Source organism: Mesocricetus auratus, unplaced genomic scaffold, assembly GCF_017639785.1.
Source record: "Mesocricetus auratus isolate SY011 unplaced genomic scaffold, BCM_Maur_2.0 Super-Scaffold_100013, whole genome shotgun sequence".
Classification (NCBI taxonomy): Eukaryota; Metazoa; Chordata; class Mammalia; order Rodentia; family Cricetidae; genus Mesocricetus; species Mesocricetus auratus.
The window spans coordinates 10,117,890-10,140,310 of NW_024429196.1; the positions used below are offsets into that span (position 1 = coordinate 10,117,890).

A 22,421-nucleotide genomic window follows, 5' to 3' on the forward strand; every position below is an offset into this window, starting at 1 on the left:
GTGTATCAATTTCTTATAGGGAAGGGAGAAATTTCAAAAAGAGAAGTGAAGAAATATTAGAAAAACTGCTACCACACTTCAGTAGAAACAGGGTTTTATTTTTGAAAACAAAAGTAAAATTCAATTTTAAAACAAAATATATTTTAAAGCATACTATATCCAATATTTACATATCTTAGAACACAGACGCCATGACTAAGTGTCTACATTTTAGAGGCAGTTTGAAAAATCAGAGCTAGCCTGTTTACCTGTGAAGAGGAGACTCCACTTGATGAAGGATCACAGGCCCAGAAAGTCACAGCTGTACTCTTCCTCTCCTGTGTGGACCTTGGGCTACACGTGATGTATGTGTAGAAAATGTTAAGTGTGGAACATGTAGGGATACAGATCTTGAAGCTTTGGAGACCTTTGTGGGGAAGGCCTTACGGGGAGGGAAGAGGAGGGAGTAGCTGAACATTCACTCACAAATGAAGCAAACTGAACAGAGGGCTGGTGGGTGGCAGGCAGTGCTGAGAGCGAAGGAGGAGGGAGGAGGGAGGGATCACCAAAAATAGAGTATACATAGCAGTCCATTGTAAAACTCATTACCAACCAGAAATCAAAACACCTAATAAGAGAACTTCGGTTGAAAAATAGAAAACAGAGTGTTACCAAATTTTGGAGCTTTATTGCATTCATCACCTATACATGGAGATAATTAACTAGAGTTTTGAAATGATTTCCAACTAGGGCCTGACAGAAATATCAGCTGTTTTGCTGATAAAATTGATTTTTACCATTCACTTTGCAGAGTTCAAATACGTCTTTTACATATTCTTTATCACTGATATTTTAATAAAGCTCTACCTGATTGGAAAGAACTATCCAGAACTTCAGATCAAGTGAAAGGGTGATGAGATCGTGACAGACGGTGTCAGATGAAGGTTAAGGCCTGTCAAAGTTTCATGGCAGCTCTTCCCAGAAGTCCAAAGCAGTCGCCATCACGCCTGTGTACTGATTGTGTTCTTTCCATGGGTGCCCTTGGAACTGTCTGCAGTGCTACTTTTTATGGATGCTAATAAGCCTTTGACTTTTTCACTCACCGGCTTTTTCTTCTTCTTGGAGAGAGGTGTGTTGACTGCCCCAGGTGGTAGCAGGAGGGTGGCCAGGCCCCAGGGCTTTTTACTTGAAAGGGAAGGCTGACCCTTATCTTCCTGTTCCAAGATCCAGGCACTGTCTCTGGCCAAATCCACAAACTTCTGCAGCTGGCTCTGACTCACATTCTTGCTTATATTGAGAGATGTCTCAAAAGGGTTCTGGATGTACAGTGGAGAGGAGTCGGGCTTGTTCTGCTCCCTTCCCTACAGACAACACAGAAGATACACACATGTAAAAAGGGACACATAAGCCAGAGAGCAAAGAACTGCTTTCCCCAGGTTGGTCTTGGCTACATATGCATTTATATGAGTGTGTATATAACCAGCTTTTCTTTTTACCACCTAGTTTATGAGTATTCTCTAAAGAAAATTACTTAGGTTTGTAATCTACAAATGATGATGTCAATGCTCAGGTGATAGGTATCTGGACTAGGTCAACAATAAAAATCCTCTACACATAATACAACTACTTAAAAAAAGAAGGGCTTGGAGAGAGGGTAAGGGAGGGAGGAAGGGAGAGAGAATATAAGTAAAGCTAATCTTTACAAAGTGGCATGTGCTAAATCAGGCCCCAACAGCTGAAAGTGAGGGAGGCAGTACAATCTACCCATCCTTAGGACTCCCAGCACATGCCTGCAACCAAGCACTGGGATGTGCAGGCAAAAGGACAAGGACAAGGCCAACTGCATGTACATGGCAAAATTTGTCTCAAAAATAAGATAAATTCTATCACTGAACACAACTTTTTTTAAGCAACCATATGTAAACCCTGGGGATGTTATTCTACATCTTGAAGGATACAGTCTTAGCTTCAAAAACAAACCAGGCGCTGTGACAACAGCAGATGATAAGAGCTGCCTCTGTTCTTGCAGCTCTGTGGGTGACAGCGCTCACTCAAGTGCCATAGACCATTTTAGTTCCATCTCATGACTGTTACTTAGACCCAAGCATTCTTTAGAGTGCTTTAGAAATGAACACTGGCACAGCAGACAGCTAGTTTACAACAAATGCCCACACATTCTTTACCTGTCGAATATTTATGGAATTTTTATTGAAAGCGAAATTGCCAAAATACTCAAAAAATTCCTTCAGTAGTAATTCTGTAAGAAAACAAGATAAAGAAATTAAGAGGAAAATCTAAATCCAAAAAGGAACAAAAAGAAAGGAAAAAGACTTACCTAATGTTTCTGTGTTTCCTGAAGGTTTAATTTTATACAAGTCCCGAACAAATGTACAATTGTGTCCATCTAGGATACATCTATCTTGAGCATCTTAAAACACAGAAACAGAGTTCCACACTGTAAAGTAGTTCCTATCATTGGTCACATTATATGTAATTAGTTCACAGATTTTAAAACTCCACTTAAAAAGGAATTGAGATGGCCAGACAACAGAGAAACTAATGCTACATCATTTCCTTTATTGTACTAAAATTAACTTCTAGCAACTCAATGCCTTTAATCCATCTTTTGAACTAATCAGTTTTCTAGTTAAAAATGAAAACACAAAGTTTCTACATTCCATTCAACAAACTTTGGGACATCCTTAATCAACATTGATTTCCTTTTCCATCCTTAATGCTGTTTTATGCTTTGACCCAAAGACACAAACTAGTTGTTCTAAGAGGCTTACATTAGACCACCCACTCACTTTCCTACTAGCATTGTATTGTGAAATGTAATCATTGTCCTTACTTTGCTAAGTCCTCAGGCACCATGGAATCTCTTACTTACTCTTATCTACATCCCAATATACAATGTACAATATACAATGAACATTAAAAAAAAAAGGATAAGAACTATCTTACTGAAATATTTCCCTCCCCCAATGTTATGTGTTCTACTGCTACAGTTTGAATCCAGAGTGTTCCCCAGAGTCTTGGGATGTGGTAGAAACATGCTAAGGACATGCATGTCCTTGAAGACAACACGGGAACCCACTCCTTTCTCTTCTGCTCATGTTTGCATTCTTCATTACAGTGTGTAGCCTTACCACATGCCCAAAGCTATAATACAAAGCCAACAACACATCAACCACATAACCATATAAACACTTCTACTTCTTTGAAATCTATATACATGCTTTAATATGTCAAGTGACTAACAAATTACACATTCTGTGACAGCATAAGTTAAATATATTCACCATCTTTTAGCTATTGTGCCTTTTTGAACCTTCACCCCTACTGACTAGTGTTCACAGTACTAGAAGTACTCTGTACGTTACCTGAGGAGAAAGGGAAGACTGACCCAGCTACAAACTCTGGGATCTATGACAGTGACCTAAGCTGTGAGAACACCCAATTATACTATCTGTCTGGAATTAAGGCCCACTCTATGAGATAGAACCCATGCCCGCCAATGCTTGGGTGGCCGAGTATCTAAGACTAGATAGGTCATGGACCTAAGGGGAAAATCAATTATGACTGTTCTGCTAAAAGAATGTAGCAATATTTGGGTGTTGGTGGCACACGCCTTTAATTCCAGCATTTGGGGGGCAGAGGCAGGCGGATCTCTGTGAGTTCAAGACCAGCCTGGTCTACTGAGTGAGTTCCAGGACAGTCTCCAAAACAATACAGAGAAACCCTGTCTTGAAAAACAAAACAAAACAAACAAAAAAAGGAATGTAGCAATAAAATGACTCCTAATGACATTCTGCTGTACTCATAAGTCAATATCTTGCTCAATCATCATCAGAGAAGCTTCCTCCTGTAGTAGACAGGAACAAACATAGAAACCCATAACTGAACAATGTGCAGACAGTGGGAAACCTTGAACACTCAGCTCTAAATGGGATGCTTTCATCAAATCTCTGCCCTCAGGGAACTCTGCAAGGAGGAAGCAGAAAGATGGTACGAACCAAAGGGGATGAAGACGATGTCTACACATGACAGGACTGATTCACATATAAGGATTCAGAGAGACTGGGGCAGCATGCACAGTGCCTACACAGGTCTGTAGTAGATGAGGTCCCAGAGTTTAGAGGGGAAAGAGATACAAGCTCCCACCCTTAGCCTACCTGAAGCTAAATCCAACTGATAACCAATCAGAAAAGAAAGATTTTCTTTTCCAATGGCGTCTCACTGGATACACAAACCATAACCAGCAGTAGACAACCAGCACAAAACAAACTCAATGCTATCTTTGGAGGATTGTTGTCTCACAATGCTTTGTCTGGACATTTTTTTCCTTTAAAGACCTTTTGCTTATATATTACAGTTTCCAAATCTGTTTTTATAGGTTTTCTGTATATGCAAAGGTGTGTCTCAGAATTTGTATGTTTCTTGTGCTTTTTCTTCAGCTGTTTTTTCTATTTGTTTTTATTTATCTTATTCATTATTATTACTATTATTATTATTATCTGCCTGTTTGTATTCTATTGAAACAAAGAAAGGTTGTAGACTTGGATTGGTGGAGAAGTGGGAAACATCTGGGAAGAGTAGGGGAAGGGGAAACCATAATCAAAATGTATTACAAGCAAAAAATATATATTTTCAATTAAAATTACTAACACAGAAACATGAGCCACATTAAAAATATTTCTATAAATAAATCTCAATAAAACCCAGAGACTTTCTCTATTCGTGTTTTTTTCACTAAAAAGATTGTACAGAAATATTGAAACATGAAAGCAATTTGATTTAGTATAAGGCTATCTTTATTTTTTCCAAACTTTGGCAACATTCAAGCCTAACAAATGGTTTGCTTCTCTAGTCTTTCCCTTCTCTCTCCCTGCTCTTTTCCTATTTCAGATATACACCACCCACATATCATAGACATAGTCCAAGAGGATAAGCACCAGTGGGGTGAAGATTTGGTGGGGGAAAGGGAGAAGGTTGGAGGTGGGGGGAGAATACAACTGTGACCAGAATGTATTATATACGTGCATGAAACTGTCAACTAAATTAAAACAAACCAACCAACCAATCACTGAACTACACCTAGTAGGACAACTGTTCTTCTGAGTACCCAGCAGAAGTCTTTGTAGATAACATAGGCAGGGTTGAAATTTTTAAATGAAAGTTAAGTAACTGAAATAATTTTTGAAATAATGAAATTGTACCAAGTATTACAGTGCTACAGCAAAGTCATGCGGGGGGAGGGGGAGCGACTGAAGAAATTTGTCAGTCTAGAATCAGACCCACACAAATATGGAAAATTTATTGTCATTGATTTTGGTCAGGGTACAAAAAGACCTTTATAGAGAAAGTGTAGCCTATTTTTAAAGCAAATAGTGTACTAGACATTCACATGCCAAAAAGAACTAACTTGAAATGGATAACAGGTGCACAGAACTTACCAAGGAAATTTAAGTACATCATCATGACCTAAGGTTAGGGCTTACAATGTTTTACAATCCATAAAAAAAAAAAAACTGATTTATTCAGATCCATTAAAATTAAAGAGCAAATGCCAAAAGAATCAAATCCTATGCGTTTACAGGGCTTTCAAAAAGTGGAGTCAATGCTCCCAAAGTTTGTAGAAGCAGGTCTGAGTCCCTGCTGCAGAGCTAATGAATCAGACACTTGGAGGAACTTCAGAATGTGTGCTTTTAAGTAATTCTACATGTTTTTGGTGGACAGCTGATTCGTGACTATATTTTGCAATGACTGTCACAGCAAACAAGATATGCACATGGAATAACCCAGACTCATGGAGAGCAGTATGATACAGAGAGGGCACATCAGGGAACGGTGCACACGCAGGGAGAGAGGGGCACAGTCACATGAGATAGCAAGTGAGGATGCACGCAGGAGTTAACAGAAGAGGCCAAGAGAAGAGAACAGTCACAAAGGACATGCATATGATTGTTGAAAAAAATGTGAGCTTTAACCTCTGCCTAGGTTCTAAACAGGGGTTTACAAAGTTCCAGGAGTCAAAATACAAGCAAGACAACAAAAATAATCTTAAGAAGAATAAATTGGTAAGACTATCCTAGGTACCAAATGAGAGGCACAGAAGAAACCAAATACGAAAGCCATTCAGCTAATTAATGACAGAGCTCTTACATTTTTGAGTTTGACATTGTTTTTATTCTTAGCCACAGACTTTTTAATTGACATTAATACTAACCTTATTAAAGCCAACAAATACTAATGCCATAACTTTAAACACATGAATAGGGAAAAACATTTTTATAAGCTTACCTCAAAGTAATTTCCATCACATTTTAATAGACATTCATCTAAGAAAAATTCTTTCATGGTAATTTTAAAACCAAAATTAAAAGGAAAGTAAGAAGTAAATTCTGCTTTGTACTGATTGACAACTATACCTACAATGTGTTATAGAAGAACCAACTGATAATCGACCTGAAAAATCAAGTTGGGTATCTTTAAGTAGAAAACTAAGGAATTCCTCAAATAATCTATTGTGGTACATTTTTAAATGAGTCAGATGAAACAGCATACTTGTGGGGGAAGGGGAGGCTATGTTGGAGGTCGAACTCTGAGCCTTACATATGCTAGGCAAGTGCTCTACAGCTGAGCTACAATCCCATTCCTCAACATACATATTTAAGTTTGTTTATAAACCACATTCTTTTACTAAAATTCCTGGTAGATACAGGAAGATGAATTCTAAGAGAACACTACCATCACACACATGTTTATGAAAACCCACCATTAGCACTATGGAGCTGGGGATTGGGAAGAAGACTGTGGGAGCCATGCCAGGAGACGAGTCTATGGGGTTGGGGGACCCAGGGGAAGCTGATAAACCTGAGACTGAAACAGAATAATGAATGGTATGCTCAGTAGCAGTCCACTCCTAACACAAACTAGCATCAGTTATTTTTTCAGCTTCCAAATCCCAAGAGCTCCATGATTTTTTTCTATAATGATTTCTCAATGTTAAAACATCAGTGTAACCAGCAGGAGCAGTTTACAAACTGTTCATTGATGAGGAGAATATGCCTTCTCTTTTTAGTAAGTCAGCTATTGGAGACTGTCTATCTGACACATAGCATGCAATCACTAAATACTTAGTAATGGAAGGACAGTAGGGAGGTGGGGCCCACAGGCATGGCTGTTGCCTTCTGTTTCAGCCTCAGCCCTGAGACCCAGTGCCACTGCACCCTGCTGACTCTGGTAACATTCTTAGCTCAACTGCAAACCACATTAACATTTGTAGCCTTTCCAGGAAGAGTTACTTTAATTTGAATTAAAGGAAGGTTGCAGAGAAAGATAATTTAATCTGAGAGAAGAGAAAGCACATTCCAGGCAGAAAACTTAGCTATGACTAAAGGAGCACATATAAAATATAATGAGAACAACCATAGTATGGGGGTGGGTATGAGAACATGTAAGGAGGAATACCAGAGGATACTAGCTTAGATATCAAATGGTTTCAAATATTAACAAGCAGTTCACAAATCATTATATAGGAATAAAATTCCTTTCAGAGTTATTTTAAACAGAGAAGACCAATATACACTTAAGAATTACCTTGGAGCAACATGTCCAATAGGACAGCTATAAAGGTATGTACTTACTTTCTACATATGTGCCCCTAGAATGATATTTTCTGTTTCTTCCAACAAGCTACTCAAATTTCCATTTATTCATAACATAAATAGCATGCTGAATTTAAAACACCTCATACCTAGGCTTGATTGTAAACTCAAATACATCTACATAGAGAATCTTTGGAACACCAGGAAGCAGTTTCAGGCACCCCAGTGCTGTCTGAAGAGAATCGAATCTAGTAAGCCAAGGGACTGTGATCAGATTCATAGCTGGTCCTGCTAAGTGCTTTTTCAACTTCATCTCACACTGGGTAAACTAAGTGAGAGGCTTCAGCTGTGCGAAGGCTATGGTAAGCCACTTGACAACTGACACCATAAGGCCTAGCTAGACAACACCATTTCTTAAGACCACTGGTGAGGGGGTTGAAGAAATGGTTCAGTAGTTAAGAACACTGGTTGCTCTTCCAGAGTTCCCTGGTTCAATTCCCAGCACCTACATGGCAGTTCACTACTGTCTATAACTCCAGTTCCAGGGGATTCAACACATTCACACAAACATACATATGGGGAAAACACCAAAGTATATAAAATATAAATAAATAAAAAAAATTTAAAAGGTCACTGAATGAATACACAACACTTAAAATTCAGATTCAGCATTAAAATTTACATCCATATTTTTTTTTAAGATTTAAAAATCAAGGAGTAAATGACATGATTTACAAATATATGTGCTTTGATTATACATGGTAAATGTCTATCCAGTGTCAAAAAGAAGGCGGTCACTTCTAGTCTTACCTGCTAGGGATTTTAAGGAATCCAGAGTTGGAAGAATGGGGGGCGATCTTCTCTGAAGGAAAAAGATGACCATCACCGTTAGGGAGAAGTTTGTAATCCACGAACCAGGAATACTGCTTGTTAATGAGTGTGCTCGAGCCCAGCATCGTACACTGAACACCAAGGCTCTTACTCTTGTATCCAGGGAGCCATATATATAAAGGAGTTCGGAACTTTTCAAAGCAATACTTCAAAACAGAAAAGTTAAAAAAACAAAACAAAATTTCAAACCCCAAGTTAGGATACAAAAGTCAAATTAAAGATACAACTGGGAACAGATCTAAGTATCTCACTGTTTTCTGCTTATATTTTGAACACATGATTAAACCAAAAGCATTATGCAGCCAGACTGCACAAAGGAGGTGGAAGCATGGGGACCAGGAGCTGAAGGACAGCCCAGCTATGAAGCAAGCTGGAAGCCAGCCCAGGTTACATCAAAGCCTGCCTCAGAACCACCAACCGACAGCACTCATAATCCAATGTAAAGGCTCAACTATCAAACAAAGTCAGGGCAACTGCAAAAGTCTTAAAATCATCCATGTCCACAATCAAGTTCTGAATCATAGATGTGTTTTTAAGTCAAGTCTCTAAACATAATTTCTTGAATAAAAAGTAAAGTGTCTAAGGGCTCTTCACGATTACATGATAGACAGGAACACTGGGAAAGGCTTCTGCATTGAAGCCTCACATCTTCCTCAGTCCTTTGCAAACACACGGGAAAACATTCTACTCATTTGATCATCAAAGAATTTTCCTGAAATTCTTAACTGAGGAGGGACGACAGGAATTGGGGGGTATTTCATGGGCAATGTGGAAACATAGTGCAATGGAAACTGTCTGGAATCTACGAGAGTGACCCAAGAAAAGACTCCTAGTAATAGGGGACATAGAGCCTGAACCAGCCATTTTCTGTAGCCAGGCGAGGCTTCCAGTGGTAGGACTGGGACATCAACCAGCTACAAAACCTACCTCCAAGATGTGCTGGGGTAGTGGTAGCATAGAACTTGTGGGAATAGCCAACCAATGACAGGAAGCAGGGACTAGATAGCCCAGAGACTTAGGATAGAAGCAAAAATGACTTGACCCCCAATCTGGATAAGTCAGTGGAATGATTCCTAGTGATATTCTACTGCTATACTCAAATACTGGAGCCTAGCCTAATCATCATCAGAGAGGCTTCATCTAGTAACTGACAGAAGCAGATACAGAGACACACAGGCAAACACTGGACATAGCTCGAGAACCCACGGGAGATGGGGAGGAAGGACTGGAGGAGCTAGAGGTGGAGGAAACCACAAGAACACAACCCACAGAATCACCTAAGCAGGGCTCATAGGTGCTCACAGAGACTGAAGTGACAATCAGGGAGCCTATACAGGCCTGTGCTAGATCCTCTGAATGTATGTTATGGTTGTGTAGCTGGGTGTTCTTGTGGGACTCCTAACAATAAGAGTGGGGACTGTCTCTGCCTCTTGTCTGTTCTTGAAACGTATTCCTCCTATTGGGTTGCTTTGTCCAGCCTTGATATGAGGGTATGTACCTAGTCTTACTGAATCTTGTTATGCTGTGTTCGCTTGATACCCAGGAAGCCTGCTTTTTTAGGAAGGGAAATAGAGGAAGAGTGGATGTGGGAGAGAGAGGAGATTGGGGGAAGGGACTGGAAGGAGTGGAAACTAGATGTAAGATACTGAAGGGGAGGGGAGGAGACAGAATTCTTAATTGTGAAACAGCCAAAATTACTCCAGCCCAATGTATAAATACAAAAACAGTTTGAGGCAACAGCACCCATTAGAAATCACATCTCAGAGCTATGCCTGGTATGGTGGTTCATGCCTATGAATACATTTCTGGGGCTGGAGAGATGGTTCAGTAGTGAAGAATACTGATTTCTTTTCCAGATGACCCAGGTTCAAGTCCCAGGACTAACAAGGTGGCTCACCCTTTGTAAAAGTCCTATTAGACCTGACACCCTCATCTGGCCTCAGGAACCAGACACACACAGACTGCACGCAGGTAAAACATCTATACACATTAAACAAAAGTAAAACAATTGAAGGAGGGAAGGATGCAGGGAGGGAGGCAGGGAGGGAGGGGGGCGGGAGGGAGGGAGGGAATCTCATTGTCCTATTAACATTGTAACACAATACTCTAATGTTTTGTTTAGGAGTATAATAAAAAGTGTATTAAGTAAGAACACTAAAAAAAAAGATTTCTTACTTTATAATCTAACTGTTCACCTTAAAAAAAAAAAAAAGGTTTGAGAGTTTTGATATAACTCAGGCATGTTGCCAAGCAGGCCTCAAATACACAATCCTCCTGACTTCCCAGAACTGGGATTATACCCAATTTAGTAAATTCACAGGTCTGTTGGTAGTCTTTATTGAAGCATGTCTAAAAGAGTTCTAAGCTACTATTTCTAAACAAGAAAAGTTAAACTGATACCTTAGAATAATCACATTTAAGAAGCATGTCTAAAAGAGTTCTAAGCTACTATTTCTAAACAAGAAAAGTTAAACTGATACCTTAGAATAATCACATTTAAGAAAATACATTCATAAGGTAATACCTGTTGTTAGTAGTCAAATCACACTGAAATCCAGAGGCCTGATGGGAGAATCTCACAAGTGGACACCGAGCATTTAGTATTTTCTGAACACCCACACAGCCAGGGCCAAAATTGTCAAGGCACTCTCCTATTACAGATAGGATCTTCTGGGTTGCAATCCTTTCTGAAGGAACAGTTTTCATTTGAAATTCCGTTGAAAAATTCCCTGCATTCTGAATATAAAAACATTGATAATTATGAGGGAATTTTTGGAAAAAGGAATTTTTAAACTTTGGGGAAAGGATGATTTAGAACTTAAGAGTCTAAATAACTTCTGGCAAAATCAATACAGTCATACATGCAATCATAATAAAACAGACTCAAGGGTGCTTGGTAGCCTTTGAGATTTGTAAATTATAAGGCGCTAACTTACAAAACACTGACTTTTTATAACTAACATATGCACCACCACAGTCAAATGTGTACATAAAGTACTGATATACACAGAGTCACTTACTACATACATTCTCTGAACATACACCTGCTTTTCCATACAGCCACTGTACCTCAACAGACCTATCAACTCACAATGTGGGGAGAATACAGACAGAAGAAGAGCAGATCAACTAAAGAAAATAAAACACAGAGGTTCCCTTATATAGAGAAGGTCAATGGAAAAGTAAACAAAGAAAAATGCCATCCATTTAAAAATAATAACAATGCAATAGAAATCAACTCATTCCAGGATGGTTAAAAAAAAAAAAAGCCACCAACCAGCAGATCTGAATCAGAGCAGATAGTAGAAGAGTGAGGCTGGACTCGCTCTCATAAGCAAAGAAGTGAAAGATGTACAAAATGACACTATAAAAAAACAAGAGCAAAACAAACAAACACACAAAAACAAAACAGTTCTGAGCAGTGGACTTGGAGACAGAGAACTGGAGCTGTGAGAAATGGTCAGACTAGGAACAAGATAGTGAAGTTGCTCCATGCAGGTATGTAGGGTGCCGTCCATATGGGTGTGCTCTGTATGGAAGCAGAGGCTTCCCGGATCATTTTTAGGTAGAACCAGAAAGATCCATAAAGGGCCACATCTCATTCTCTATAGTTTCATCACTACTTTCAATGACACAAAGAACATAGGCAGAGATGAGTGACAGTCAGTCTGGCTGCTGCAAAGAGTGATGACTAGAGTACTGTCACTGGATTCAGCCTCAGCAAGAGATGGACAGTTGATGGGTAAACCCACTGAGGTCTGTGAGATTGTCTGTTAACAAAGCATAAGTAAATGAGCTTAGATGGACAATACAAAAAGCAAGAAAACATGTAGGATAATCAGATCAATAGACCCTACCCACACACACAGAAAAAATGCAATTATGGAAGATACAGATGACAGAAAGCACATCAATAATGGGCAAAGTTAAGAGACTCTCAAAAACTACTTTTGTCCATCAAATAAACAAAACACAAAGTGGGGGAAGGGAAACAACTCCCTTGGTAAAGTGCTGGCTAGCCAGCTTAACTAGCCAATCAGTAAGTGTTGAATTCAGTAAGAGAGGCTGTCTCAAGACAGGAGAGACATAGGAAGACATTCCATGTTGAACTTCAACCTCCACAGACAAACACACACATATACATGCATACTCCATGTTTACACATACATTACATACTCAGAAAAAAAAATGAAGAAACAGCTAACTCCATGAATGCTTCTAATATTGCACTACATAGTAGTAGAAGAAAATCTAATGAAGGAAACACAGAAACTAAGCATACAGCTCAAATCAGTCAGACATCAGGAAAATACTACTTGGGACATAGTTATTAATTTTCACTTCTATTGCCTAAATCCTGCAATGTATATTGACTTTCTATTAGAAAAAGCAGAACTAAAGAAAACCAATGGAAGATGTAAGCTTACTATTTCATTCTAAAGAGTCTTTTGTGTTACATTCACTGGAACAAATTTAGAGACACTGAAATTTTACTATTTCAATTAGTAAGTGATTCTTCATTTATTTATCAGTAAACAACCTGTTAGTACCTGTCTTTCACTGGGCATCATACACAGTAGCTTGAAATGTAGAAAAAGGGTCAACATACAATTTCTAACTCCCTAAACTCAGGCTGAAGAAAAAACCACCAGACAAAGAATTATAAGACAAGATGGAGTGTCAAGTTTATAGTTGGACAAACTATCAATAATATTTTGGAAACTAGGCAAACTTAAGAGTGCTTACATTGTCATTGTATGATTATTAATTTTTCTAGTGGTAAATCTATGATAATCTTCAATGAGGATATACAAATGTCAAATTACTTCATCACAATGGAGGAAAGCCTTTTAAAATTAGTTTTTCCTAAATACTACCACAATACTTCAGAAACTTAAAGAATTAAAACTAAAAGCTATTTACAAACTTCTGCTTCCAACAGAGAAAAAAAATACTTCTTCCTTATAAAAAGGTAAAATAATAATCTTTCTGCGGATGGGGACAACAGTTGAGCACTTAGGTCCAATCACTTAGGTTTCCCTGCGTTGGTTTCACGTCCAAATTTCAGTTGGGAAACTGGAGACTTGGAAAACCATTCACCCAAGACCATCCTGCTAGTAAGCAGAATCTGACTCCAGCTGGCTACAGAGCCCAGGCTTTCTAACCACAACAACTCTGCTATGCTCCTTGAGGAAAAAAAGTCTGAAACACCTATGATGGTGCTTTTTGGTGTGATAAAAATAATCTAAGAGGGTTATATCACTCTACAAATACAGAAATAACACCAATACAAAATTGTACACGTTAAATGTCTGAGTCACATATTCTGTATAATATATCTAATAAATAAATAAAAATAGTGTCACATAATTTAGGTGCCCATGCCAGGAATTTAACTCAATTTCCAGTGCATGCTAGTCTCACTAAATCTGACCCATTTCAATCTGATGCCATTCCTACTCCTTGCTAACTTCAGTTCCATGAACACACACAGCTTTGCAGGGTCCATGACTAGAACTGTAATGAAGTAATCTACAGCACACACCTGCCCTGCTCAGCTATGACACAGTGGGAGACAATCAAATCAGTCCCTAACTAACACGACAGGAAGAAACCCTAAAGCCAGAAATACCAGTAAGATACGAAAGACTGTGGGGGGAGAAAAAAGAAAGGATGGCTTCAAGAAGGTTGAAGTAGAAGCAGGTCTTAAAACTAAGAGACAAATCTTTTCAAGGCTGTGCTAACATGAGCCATTCAAGAATGGGAAAAACAATCTATGATAACTCCTAGACAGTGGCACATAGAAAAAAGTAGAAAATAGTATGTTTCAAGGTCTATTTGAAAGCATATAAGGGACTGTGTGACTATCAACATTGCAGGTAAATTAAAACAAGTAAAAGAAGCCAGCTGGCAAAACTAAAATGTTACTAATATCTGAAACACACCTATGTGTACAGACATGAGCATCAGCACTTCAAACCCTGAGAAAGAAACTTTACTGCGCATGTAGAAGAGACACAGTAAATGACCTGATGCTAGACCAACACAAAGGCATTCTTTATAGTCCCAAACAAGCCCTAGCAGATAAACTTCATTCTTTAGTATAGATAGAAATCAACAGCTATAACTTTATTAGATTCAAAGATTTCCTAAATTTTCTAGTTTCTTATAGTGGTGCAAAGAAATAATCATTACCTTGTGAACATCAAGTTTTCCAATTTCATCTAGATCTAAAAACATGTCCAAATCACATCCCAATTTGCCAAATGTGTTCACTGAGGAGCCAAAGGGCCGAACGACACAGCCGGGAAAATATGCAGCAGCTATGTCCTCAACGAGAGAGCAGGTGAGATGGCGGAGCCTGACATTCTCCTCTGTGAGCTGGAAAGCCTTCAAGAGAGTGTTCAGCTGATCGTCTATCTAGCTGGCCAAAGAAAGCAACAAAATACACAGATATTTAGGTCCGTAAAATAATGTCATTTCCTCAGCTTTGGAGATTTACCTTAAAAATACAATTATTTTTTTCTTCAGTCTTAAAAGTAAACAAAAAAAATGTATTTGCATGTGTGCACTCACACAGGTGTGCATATGTGTGTATGTGGGGGTATAGGGGATGTGTATGTGGTACATTAGTGTACACAGATGCTTTTACTTCTTCGTTCACAAGGAGATCAAAGGTCAACATTGTGTGTCTTTCACATTTGCCTTCTACCTTATTTTTTGAGACAGAGTCTTTCCTTTATCCTAGAGATGACTGTTTTAGCTAGACTTGCTGGCCAGGGAGCTTCAGAGATCTACCTGTCTTCACACCACCATCCCAGTGCTGGGATTGTTGGCACATGCCACAATGCTCTGCTTTCATGTGGGTGCTAGGGATCCAAACCTGGGTCCACATACTTACACAGTGAGCAATTTTTCTACCAATCCATCCCCTCACCCTTAAAAGTTGATTCTTAAAAATACTAGCAAAATAAAACTTGGTTAAAATATGCTTTGTATGCAATCAGTAAAAAAATACTGTTTTAGAAAAAGTAAGGAAGTATCTCAAAAGAGGTCAAAACAAACACAAAGGTCACAGTTGAAAGGAAGCCAGTATCAAAGGGCAAGAAACACTAGAATTCAAGTATTTAAAGTCCCACAGTAGCAGGGCGTTGGTGGCGCACGCCTTTAATCCCAGTACTTGGGAAGCAGAGGCAGGCGGATCTCTGTGAGTTTGAGGCCAGACTGGTCTACAGAGCAAGTTCCAGGACAGCCTCCAAAACAATACAGAGAAACCCTGTATCTGAAAACATACAAAAAAAAGTCCCACAGTTCTGTTTCATAAATGAGCCCACTAACCACTGACTTCTTAGAGACTGACATTTAGGGTTAAAACAATCAAGACGCCAAATCTGTACTAGAGTTGGATATCAAACTACAAATTGGAGCTTTGAATGCCTTTATTTGAAAACAGCCCTGCAAGTAAAGGAATTGAGCACTAACTAAAAAAATAAGTCAGTGGAGTAAAGGAAATGTGTAGGCTAGAAGCAAAATTTTAAAAAACAGAAAATCTATCCAAAAAACAGTAGATAAGTTGATTCCTTTTAAAGATCACTAACCTAGCTAGAATAATAAAAACACTACGATAAAGATATAAAAGTAGAAATAAGATACTTTAGCATTTATAGAACACAATGTAAACAACTATTATGTTGAGAGGAAAGGGTCCCAAACTTATGCAACATGTGGTTTACCCACAAGGTAAGGAGAACAATGGCATGGGGTCACAAAGTGGAAAGGGGAGACTTATTTTTCATTCAACAAATTCTGCAGAGTACATTTCTTTTAATTACTTGTGTGTGTGTGTGTGTGTGTGTGTGTGTGTGTGTGTGTGTGTGTGTGTGTGTCTGTGTATAAACTGTCCCAGAGCCAGAAGAAGGGTTGGGTCCCCTGGAGTTGGAGTTACAAGCAGTTGTAAGCACCTGACATGGGTGTTGGGAATCCAACTTGTCCTCTGCAAAAGTAGCAAGTACTCAGAACCTCTGTGTCATTTTCCAGCTCCCAAGTAGAAAAGAACATTCTTAAAGCATTTCTACTCATTGATAAAATTAAGAGTTATAAAAAAAAAATTAGCCAAGCAAACATATGTTGTAATGTATATCTTGACCAAATAGATAAAGTCTGTGAATAGAAGAATAGCTTGTAGTGAGGACATTTAAGACTGCAATTCACTGCTCTAAAAGAAATCCGGAGGAAAAACATACAAGAATTTTGAGATCATACAGCAGTTATCAAGATGTTTGTGAGGACAAACTAAACTTCACACCTGTTCCACAGGATGCATCCACCAACTCTTAGCGGAAAGCTGCCCTTGGTAACACTATGCACCCACCATCATCACTCACCTCTACCTCCTTTCACCATATAAAAGGAAACAATAATGTAGCCGAGGAGCAGAACTTTTATAAGGCACAAATATATACTTTAAAAATCTGAAGTATACATGTAAACTTACGTTTTCTGCATAATTCAGTAATTCAAAGAGCTTCTTGCTTGAAGGAGGTGACTGGTTGTTTGTCTGTGCATGCAACTCTTCAGGTATCTGGTTAGATGAATTCTTTAGCTTTAAGTTCAAGAAGCGTGACTTAAACGGAATTGCAGGCTCTGTACTCTGTTTTGGAATATGTGTACCATTCTGCAATGAGTTTACACCGTCTTTTTGGCAAAATTCTACAACAGCATAGAGACCCTGAAAAAGAAAAAAAAGCATGTTTGACAATGTTATATTCAACACATTAACACAGCATCCTTAAAACAATTATACTGTTATAAAATACTCCATTTTGAATTTTATAAATGATACAATTCTAACACAACTCATTACAAGTAAATTAGGAAATGAAACATAGCTTTGCTCTATACTGAAAAGAACACTGTAATAGGACAGCATAGAGCGCACAGCTCAGATCCCTTTCGCTGTCAATTTCTATAGCACTTGACTCTAAGGAAGCAGTCCTCAAACCATGGGTTGTGATCAGATATCCAGTATATCAGATTTTTACATTACATGAATCATAACAGTAGCAAAATTAGTTATGAAGTAGCAATGAAAATAATTTTATGGTTGAGAGTCACCACAACATAAGGAACTGTATTTACAGCATTAGAAAGGTTGAGGACCACTGGTCTAAGGTCTTCAGATTATGGAATCTCCATTAGATGTTACCAACAACTCTAGCTTGCTTTGTTGTTGCTGTTCTTCTGGTAACACTGAGGACTGAACCTAGGGTCTCAAGTATGCTAGACAAGTGCTCAATTACTGAGCTACATCCCAGATACAATTCGAAAACACTGCAATGAAGTTTTCCTTCCTCATACACAAGGAGGGAAAGCCTCAATAAAGAAATCAACAAACAGACAGAATATCAAAAGATCTTTGTTTGCACACTACAAAAAGCAAAAAAACACTAATTTCAAAAGTATAACCACCAAGCTAGATAGATATCTAGATACATACAAAGCTCTCGTAGAAGAAATGATTGTTAATTGGTCCATGCTGGGATAAATACTTAAGAAACTTTTTCTCATTGATATTATTTGGGCAATGTATCAAAACAGTCCGCTGAGCCTGTTCTCTTCTTTCCTCCTGCACCTCAGAGAATCTCTTTTTGGGGATCTTGTCTTCAGAGCCTACAAATGAGACAAAAACATTTCTACTAATACACAAATAAAATTTAAAACATGCTGATAAAGTATATATAGATTATACATGTGATTAAAACAATTTTATCCTAACCATAGAATGTATTTATCTACTGTGTGTGCATATCCATGCCTGTGCATTGGCACACATGTGGAAGTAAGTGGACAACTTTTGGGATAAACTCTCTTCTTCCACCATGTGGCTTCTGGGAACCAAAGGTGATCAAACTCAGCTATGAGCACCTTTTTAGCCTAGCTGCATTTTTTGTCCCCTCTTCTTTTTAAGGTTTATTAAGACAAATTGCTTTTAATATTTATCTAATAATTTTTTTTAAGACACTCTGTTACCCTGGTTGGCCTGGAACTCACTATGTAAACAAGGCTGGTGAAAGCTCAGAGATCCTCCTGCCTCTGCCTCCCAAGTGCTGGGATTAAAGGTGTGTGCCACCACATTTGGCTTATTTTACTGTGACTATCACTAAAATTGTGATTTGGAATACTTGAAATGTAACACTGAAAACCACTCTGCAAGGCCTTACAAGCAAAAAATGAGAAAGTAAACCATTTATTCAACACTTCCACAATCACACACATAACAAAACCTGTACAATCTATAATACTGAAAAGCCTAAAAGAAATTAATACAAGTCTAAGTGTAATCAAACTATGATCTTAAGGCATTTAACATACTGTATTAAGTTACTATAATCATTTTCTCCATTTGAAGTCTTTATCTGGCTCAAACAATTAATACCCAGTTGCCATCAATTAGGCACCCTATCACAGGGAAATTTAAAAAAAACCTAAAACCTAAGGCTGGAGATGTGCTTCAGTTAGTACAGTACTTGCCTAAAATGTACAAGGTCCTGGGTTCAATCCTCATTACAGTCTAAACTGGGTGTGAAAAGTACATTTTCATATTTTCCTGTGAGAAGGAAATTTGGGCTAATGACAGTACAAGCTGCTGAATCCTAAGTTGTCCTCATCAGTACCAGCTCAAAGTCAAGCTCCTTACAGCACACCAGAGAACTGTGGCCTTGACCCCTCATGGTTTTTAATGAGAGGCAACCACCAAGTGGAAATGTCACTTTTACCCCTCGTGTGCTCTAGCTGCAGACACACTCACATCACTTTTACCCCTCGTGTGCTAGCTGCAGACACACTCGCATCACTTTTACCCCTCGTGTGCTAGCTGCAGACACACTCACATCACTTTTACCCCTCGTGTGCTCTAGCTGCAGACACACTCACATCACTTTTACCCCTCGTGTGCTCTAGCTGCAGACACACTCACATCACTTTTACCCCTCGTGTGCTAGCTGCAGACACACTCACATCACTTTTACCCCTCGTGTGTGCTAGCTGCAGACACACTCACATCACTTTTACCCCTCGTGTGCTAGCTGCAGACACACTCACATCACTTTTACCCCTCGTGTGCTAGCTGCAGACACACTCACATCACTTTTACCCCTCGTGTGCTAGCTGCAGACACACTCTTTCAAATGTGCCTCCCTCTCCACTCCATGTCAGTCGTCCACTCTCATCAGGCCTGCCTGTGCCATCACACAGCCTGACACCAAACTGGTCTCAGGCACTCTTGTTTCGTCTCCTTTGATCGATGCTCCACATTACTGCCAACATGACCTCTTCTTCTCTTCTACCTGGACACTGAAGTCTAAATGCCACAGCCTAAGTCACCGCTCTCCTCCTCAGGGTCAGCTCTCACACTTCTCACACATGGCACTGCACACACAATCCCACCTCATGCTAGCTAAGAACTTTCTGGCTTTCATGCCCTGTTGGAATGCCCACCTGCTGCTCCCTTTCTGTCTGGCCAACCTCCACTCAGCCTTCCAATTTTGCTCAGGTGTGTGGAGACCTCTGCTGCTCCACAGGAGACTGTCTTCCACCTCCGTGTCCCTCCACTTTAGTATCTATGAAGGAGTGCAATGCATAGGATAGTCACGTAATATCTATGTAACAGTCCCGAAGACTGCCTTCTTCCCCAGTTAAGAACAATTTGAGCTTAGCCTTCGGACTGTTCTTCCTCTCTGGCTTCATTTTCTTCTCTATTATGCAATAGTCGCTGCCTGGGTCACCTGAACATTTTTTGGTTGTAAATACCTCTTAGACATTCTTGTTTCTCATTTTTACTCTGAGTCTAAACTGGTGTCCAACTGCTTGCTATAAAGGTAAATTAAACAGTTAGGACTATATAAATTGAAAGCATAAGTCTCTTCCTGGCTTATTACCTTAATAATAGCTAAGGTACACTTTCTTCTCTTTTGAGCATCTGGTTACTTGCTATGCAGTAACCAGAGTCCCTGCATATTTATTCATTTACATTACCCTAAAAATGATACAGCTGTACAACAAAATCTATAGTAAAAGAGGATGGACTCAGAGTCAGGAGTTTTAGTGCTGCTCTTGCCACTGTGGAGATGGGAAAGCTTGAACTGGAAAGTCAGACTTGCTTTTCTTTTTGCCTTCTCATCTATAAAATGGGGTCATGGGGCTGAGAAATGGCTTGGTATTGTAAGAGATTGCCACAGAAGTTTGAAGACCATAATTCAGATCCCCAGAACTCAAGTAAATGCCAGCCAGACATGGAGGCCCACTTCTTCAGGCAATGGGTTTGAGTGAGAGACCCTGCCTCAACGAGCCAGGTGGAAGAGCAGTGCTGACGGTTCTCCACACCAGCCACACACTCATACCCACATGTACCTGCACACACACACACACACACACACACACACACACACACACACGTCCATACACATGCTACCATGAACACACACACACACCGAAAATGAAAAAAAATGGAGTAATGATTCCTTTTGTTCTACTCTAGAGGTTTGCTTTGTGTCCCAAAGAACAAGTAAAAATGTTCTCAAACTTAAGCCACCATACAAGAGACTTCAACAGAATCCTTATTTGAATTTGCAGAGTTACTTCAAATTTTTCAACAGGAGCAGCTTCTCCTAAGTCCAATCCAATCACTATTCCAACACGCAGCAAATTTCTTGCAAGGCTGTTCTAAGAATTCTGAAAACCATCCACACGTTCTTGGGACACGGGAAAGGTTCAATGAGAATGGGATCTCAATAGACAAGGTGTGTACATCTAGAAGGTTCCTGTTAAAACAATGGATGAAAAACTTGCCAAACAGGTTGTACTGAAACCCCAAAAGAACGGATATTTCCATAGGCAGAGGGTTCTGGGAGTCAGGAAAACTGGCTGTTCAGTAAGCTTTGATGTGTTCAGCCTTCAGTGACATCTTAGGGCATTGCACTGGCTAGTTTTATGTCAACTTGACACAAACTAGAGTCATCGGAGACGAAGAAACCTCATCTGAGGAAATGTCTCTATCAAGACTGGGCTACAGGCAAGTCCCTAGAGCATTTTCATAATTGTGATTGATGTCAAAGGGACCCGCCCACTGTGGGTCCTGGAGGCTATAAGAAAGTAGACTGAGCAAGGCAGTGAGCAGCATTCCTCCATGGCCTCCGTATCAGCAGATGCTTCAGGCTCCGGACCAGCCTGAGTTCCTGCCTTGGCTTCCCTCAGTGAACTGTGAGTGGAAATATGAAAGTCAAATAGACCCTTCCCTTCCCACGTTGCTTTTGGCCATGGTCCTTCATCACAGCATCAACAACCTTAACTAAGAGATTATCAAAAGCAGACGCACGGCTCAGGCAATATTATTACTACCATCACTTGCTAACTATGATTATTATCACACGTTTTTTGTGCCGAGCTATAAAGTATTCGCCAACCGTGTCCCTGGCCTGAACAACTTCACTGCTGTACACGGGAATCGTCCCGCACAGAGATGAAACCTCCACCTGGGTTTCTGACAGGCCTCAGAGGTCCGGCCCCGAGCCCGTGCCGCGCTCCCTCCTCCCGCCTCGTCCGGCCGGTCACCTGTCTCCGCACCCCCCGAAGGCTGCTCTTCGCTCCCAAAGTTTGCGGCTACAGTCCCTGGACAACTGAGGTGCCTGGAGGAGATAGAGCGCTGGACTCGGCTCCTTCTCTGGGAATGCAGGGGCAAACGGGTCAAAAGCCCCACGCCGCGAGCCGCCATTGTCGAGGAAGCAGGAAGTAAACGCCAAAGGTTAGCGGGCTTCTGAGCATGCACGCCTAGAGGCGGGGACAACGGGAAGCCCTTTGGGTCAAACTAGGAAGAAACTTTCGCGTTGAAAGAAAAAAAAAAGATGGCAAATTTAACTATCTGTATGCCTTACTTCACTGTACTCT

General features: G+C 39.7%; 1 protein-coding gene across 3 annotated transcripts; it reads right to left on the reverse strand.

Moving 5' to 3' along the window:
• Positions 1 to 77: 77 nt before the first annotated feature.
• LOC101833365 (mitochondrial poly(A) polymerase) lies at positions 78 to 22,279 on the reverse strand. 3 transcript variants are annotated; one of them, XM_005085170.4, is made up of 9 exons: positions 22,089 to 22,279; positions 17,977 to 18,149; positions 16,975 to 17,208; positions 14,676 to 14,900; positions 11,005 to 11,216; positions 8,400 to 8,626; positions 2,315 to 2,407; positions 2,163 to 2,236; positions 78 to 1,340 (listed from the first exon to the last, which is right to left on the reverse strand). In XM_005085170.4, the coding sequence occupies exons 1-9, from the start codon at positions 22,246 to 22,248 to the stop codon at positions 981 to 983; spliced, it is 1,758 nt and encodes a 585-aa protein (XP_005085227.1). In that variant the 5' UTR covers positions 22,249 to 22,279; the 3' UTR covers positions 78 to 980. The 3 variants fall into 3 exon arrangements, with proteins under 3 accessions (XP_005085227.1, XP_040611288.1, XP_040611289.1); XM_040755354.1 differs by lacking the exon at positions 22,089 to 22,279 and adding an exon at positions 19,977 to 19,997; XM_040755355.1 differs by lacking the exons at positions 17,977 to 18,149; positions 22,089 to 22,279 and having other exon boundaries at positions 14,676 to 14,904; positions 16,975 to 17,111.
• Between the last annotated feature and the right edge of the window lie 142 nt (positions 22,280 to 22,421).

Excerpts from the sequence above, each read along its gene's own strand:
- LOC101833365 (XM_005085170.4), bottom strand. The coding sequence starts at position 22,248 with ATGGCGGCTCGCGGCGTGGGGCTTTTGACCCGTTTGCCCCTGCATTCC. Across the intron at positions 18,150-22,088 it reads TTCGGGGGGTGCGGAGACAG|GCTCTGAAGACAAGATCCCC; the intron begins GTGACCGGCCGG and ends TCTCATTTGTAG. Across the intron at positions 2,237-2,314 it reads AGGAAACACAGAAACATTAG|AATTACTACTGAAGGAATTT; the intron begins GTAAGTCTTTTT and ends GTTTTCTTACAG.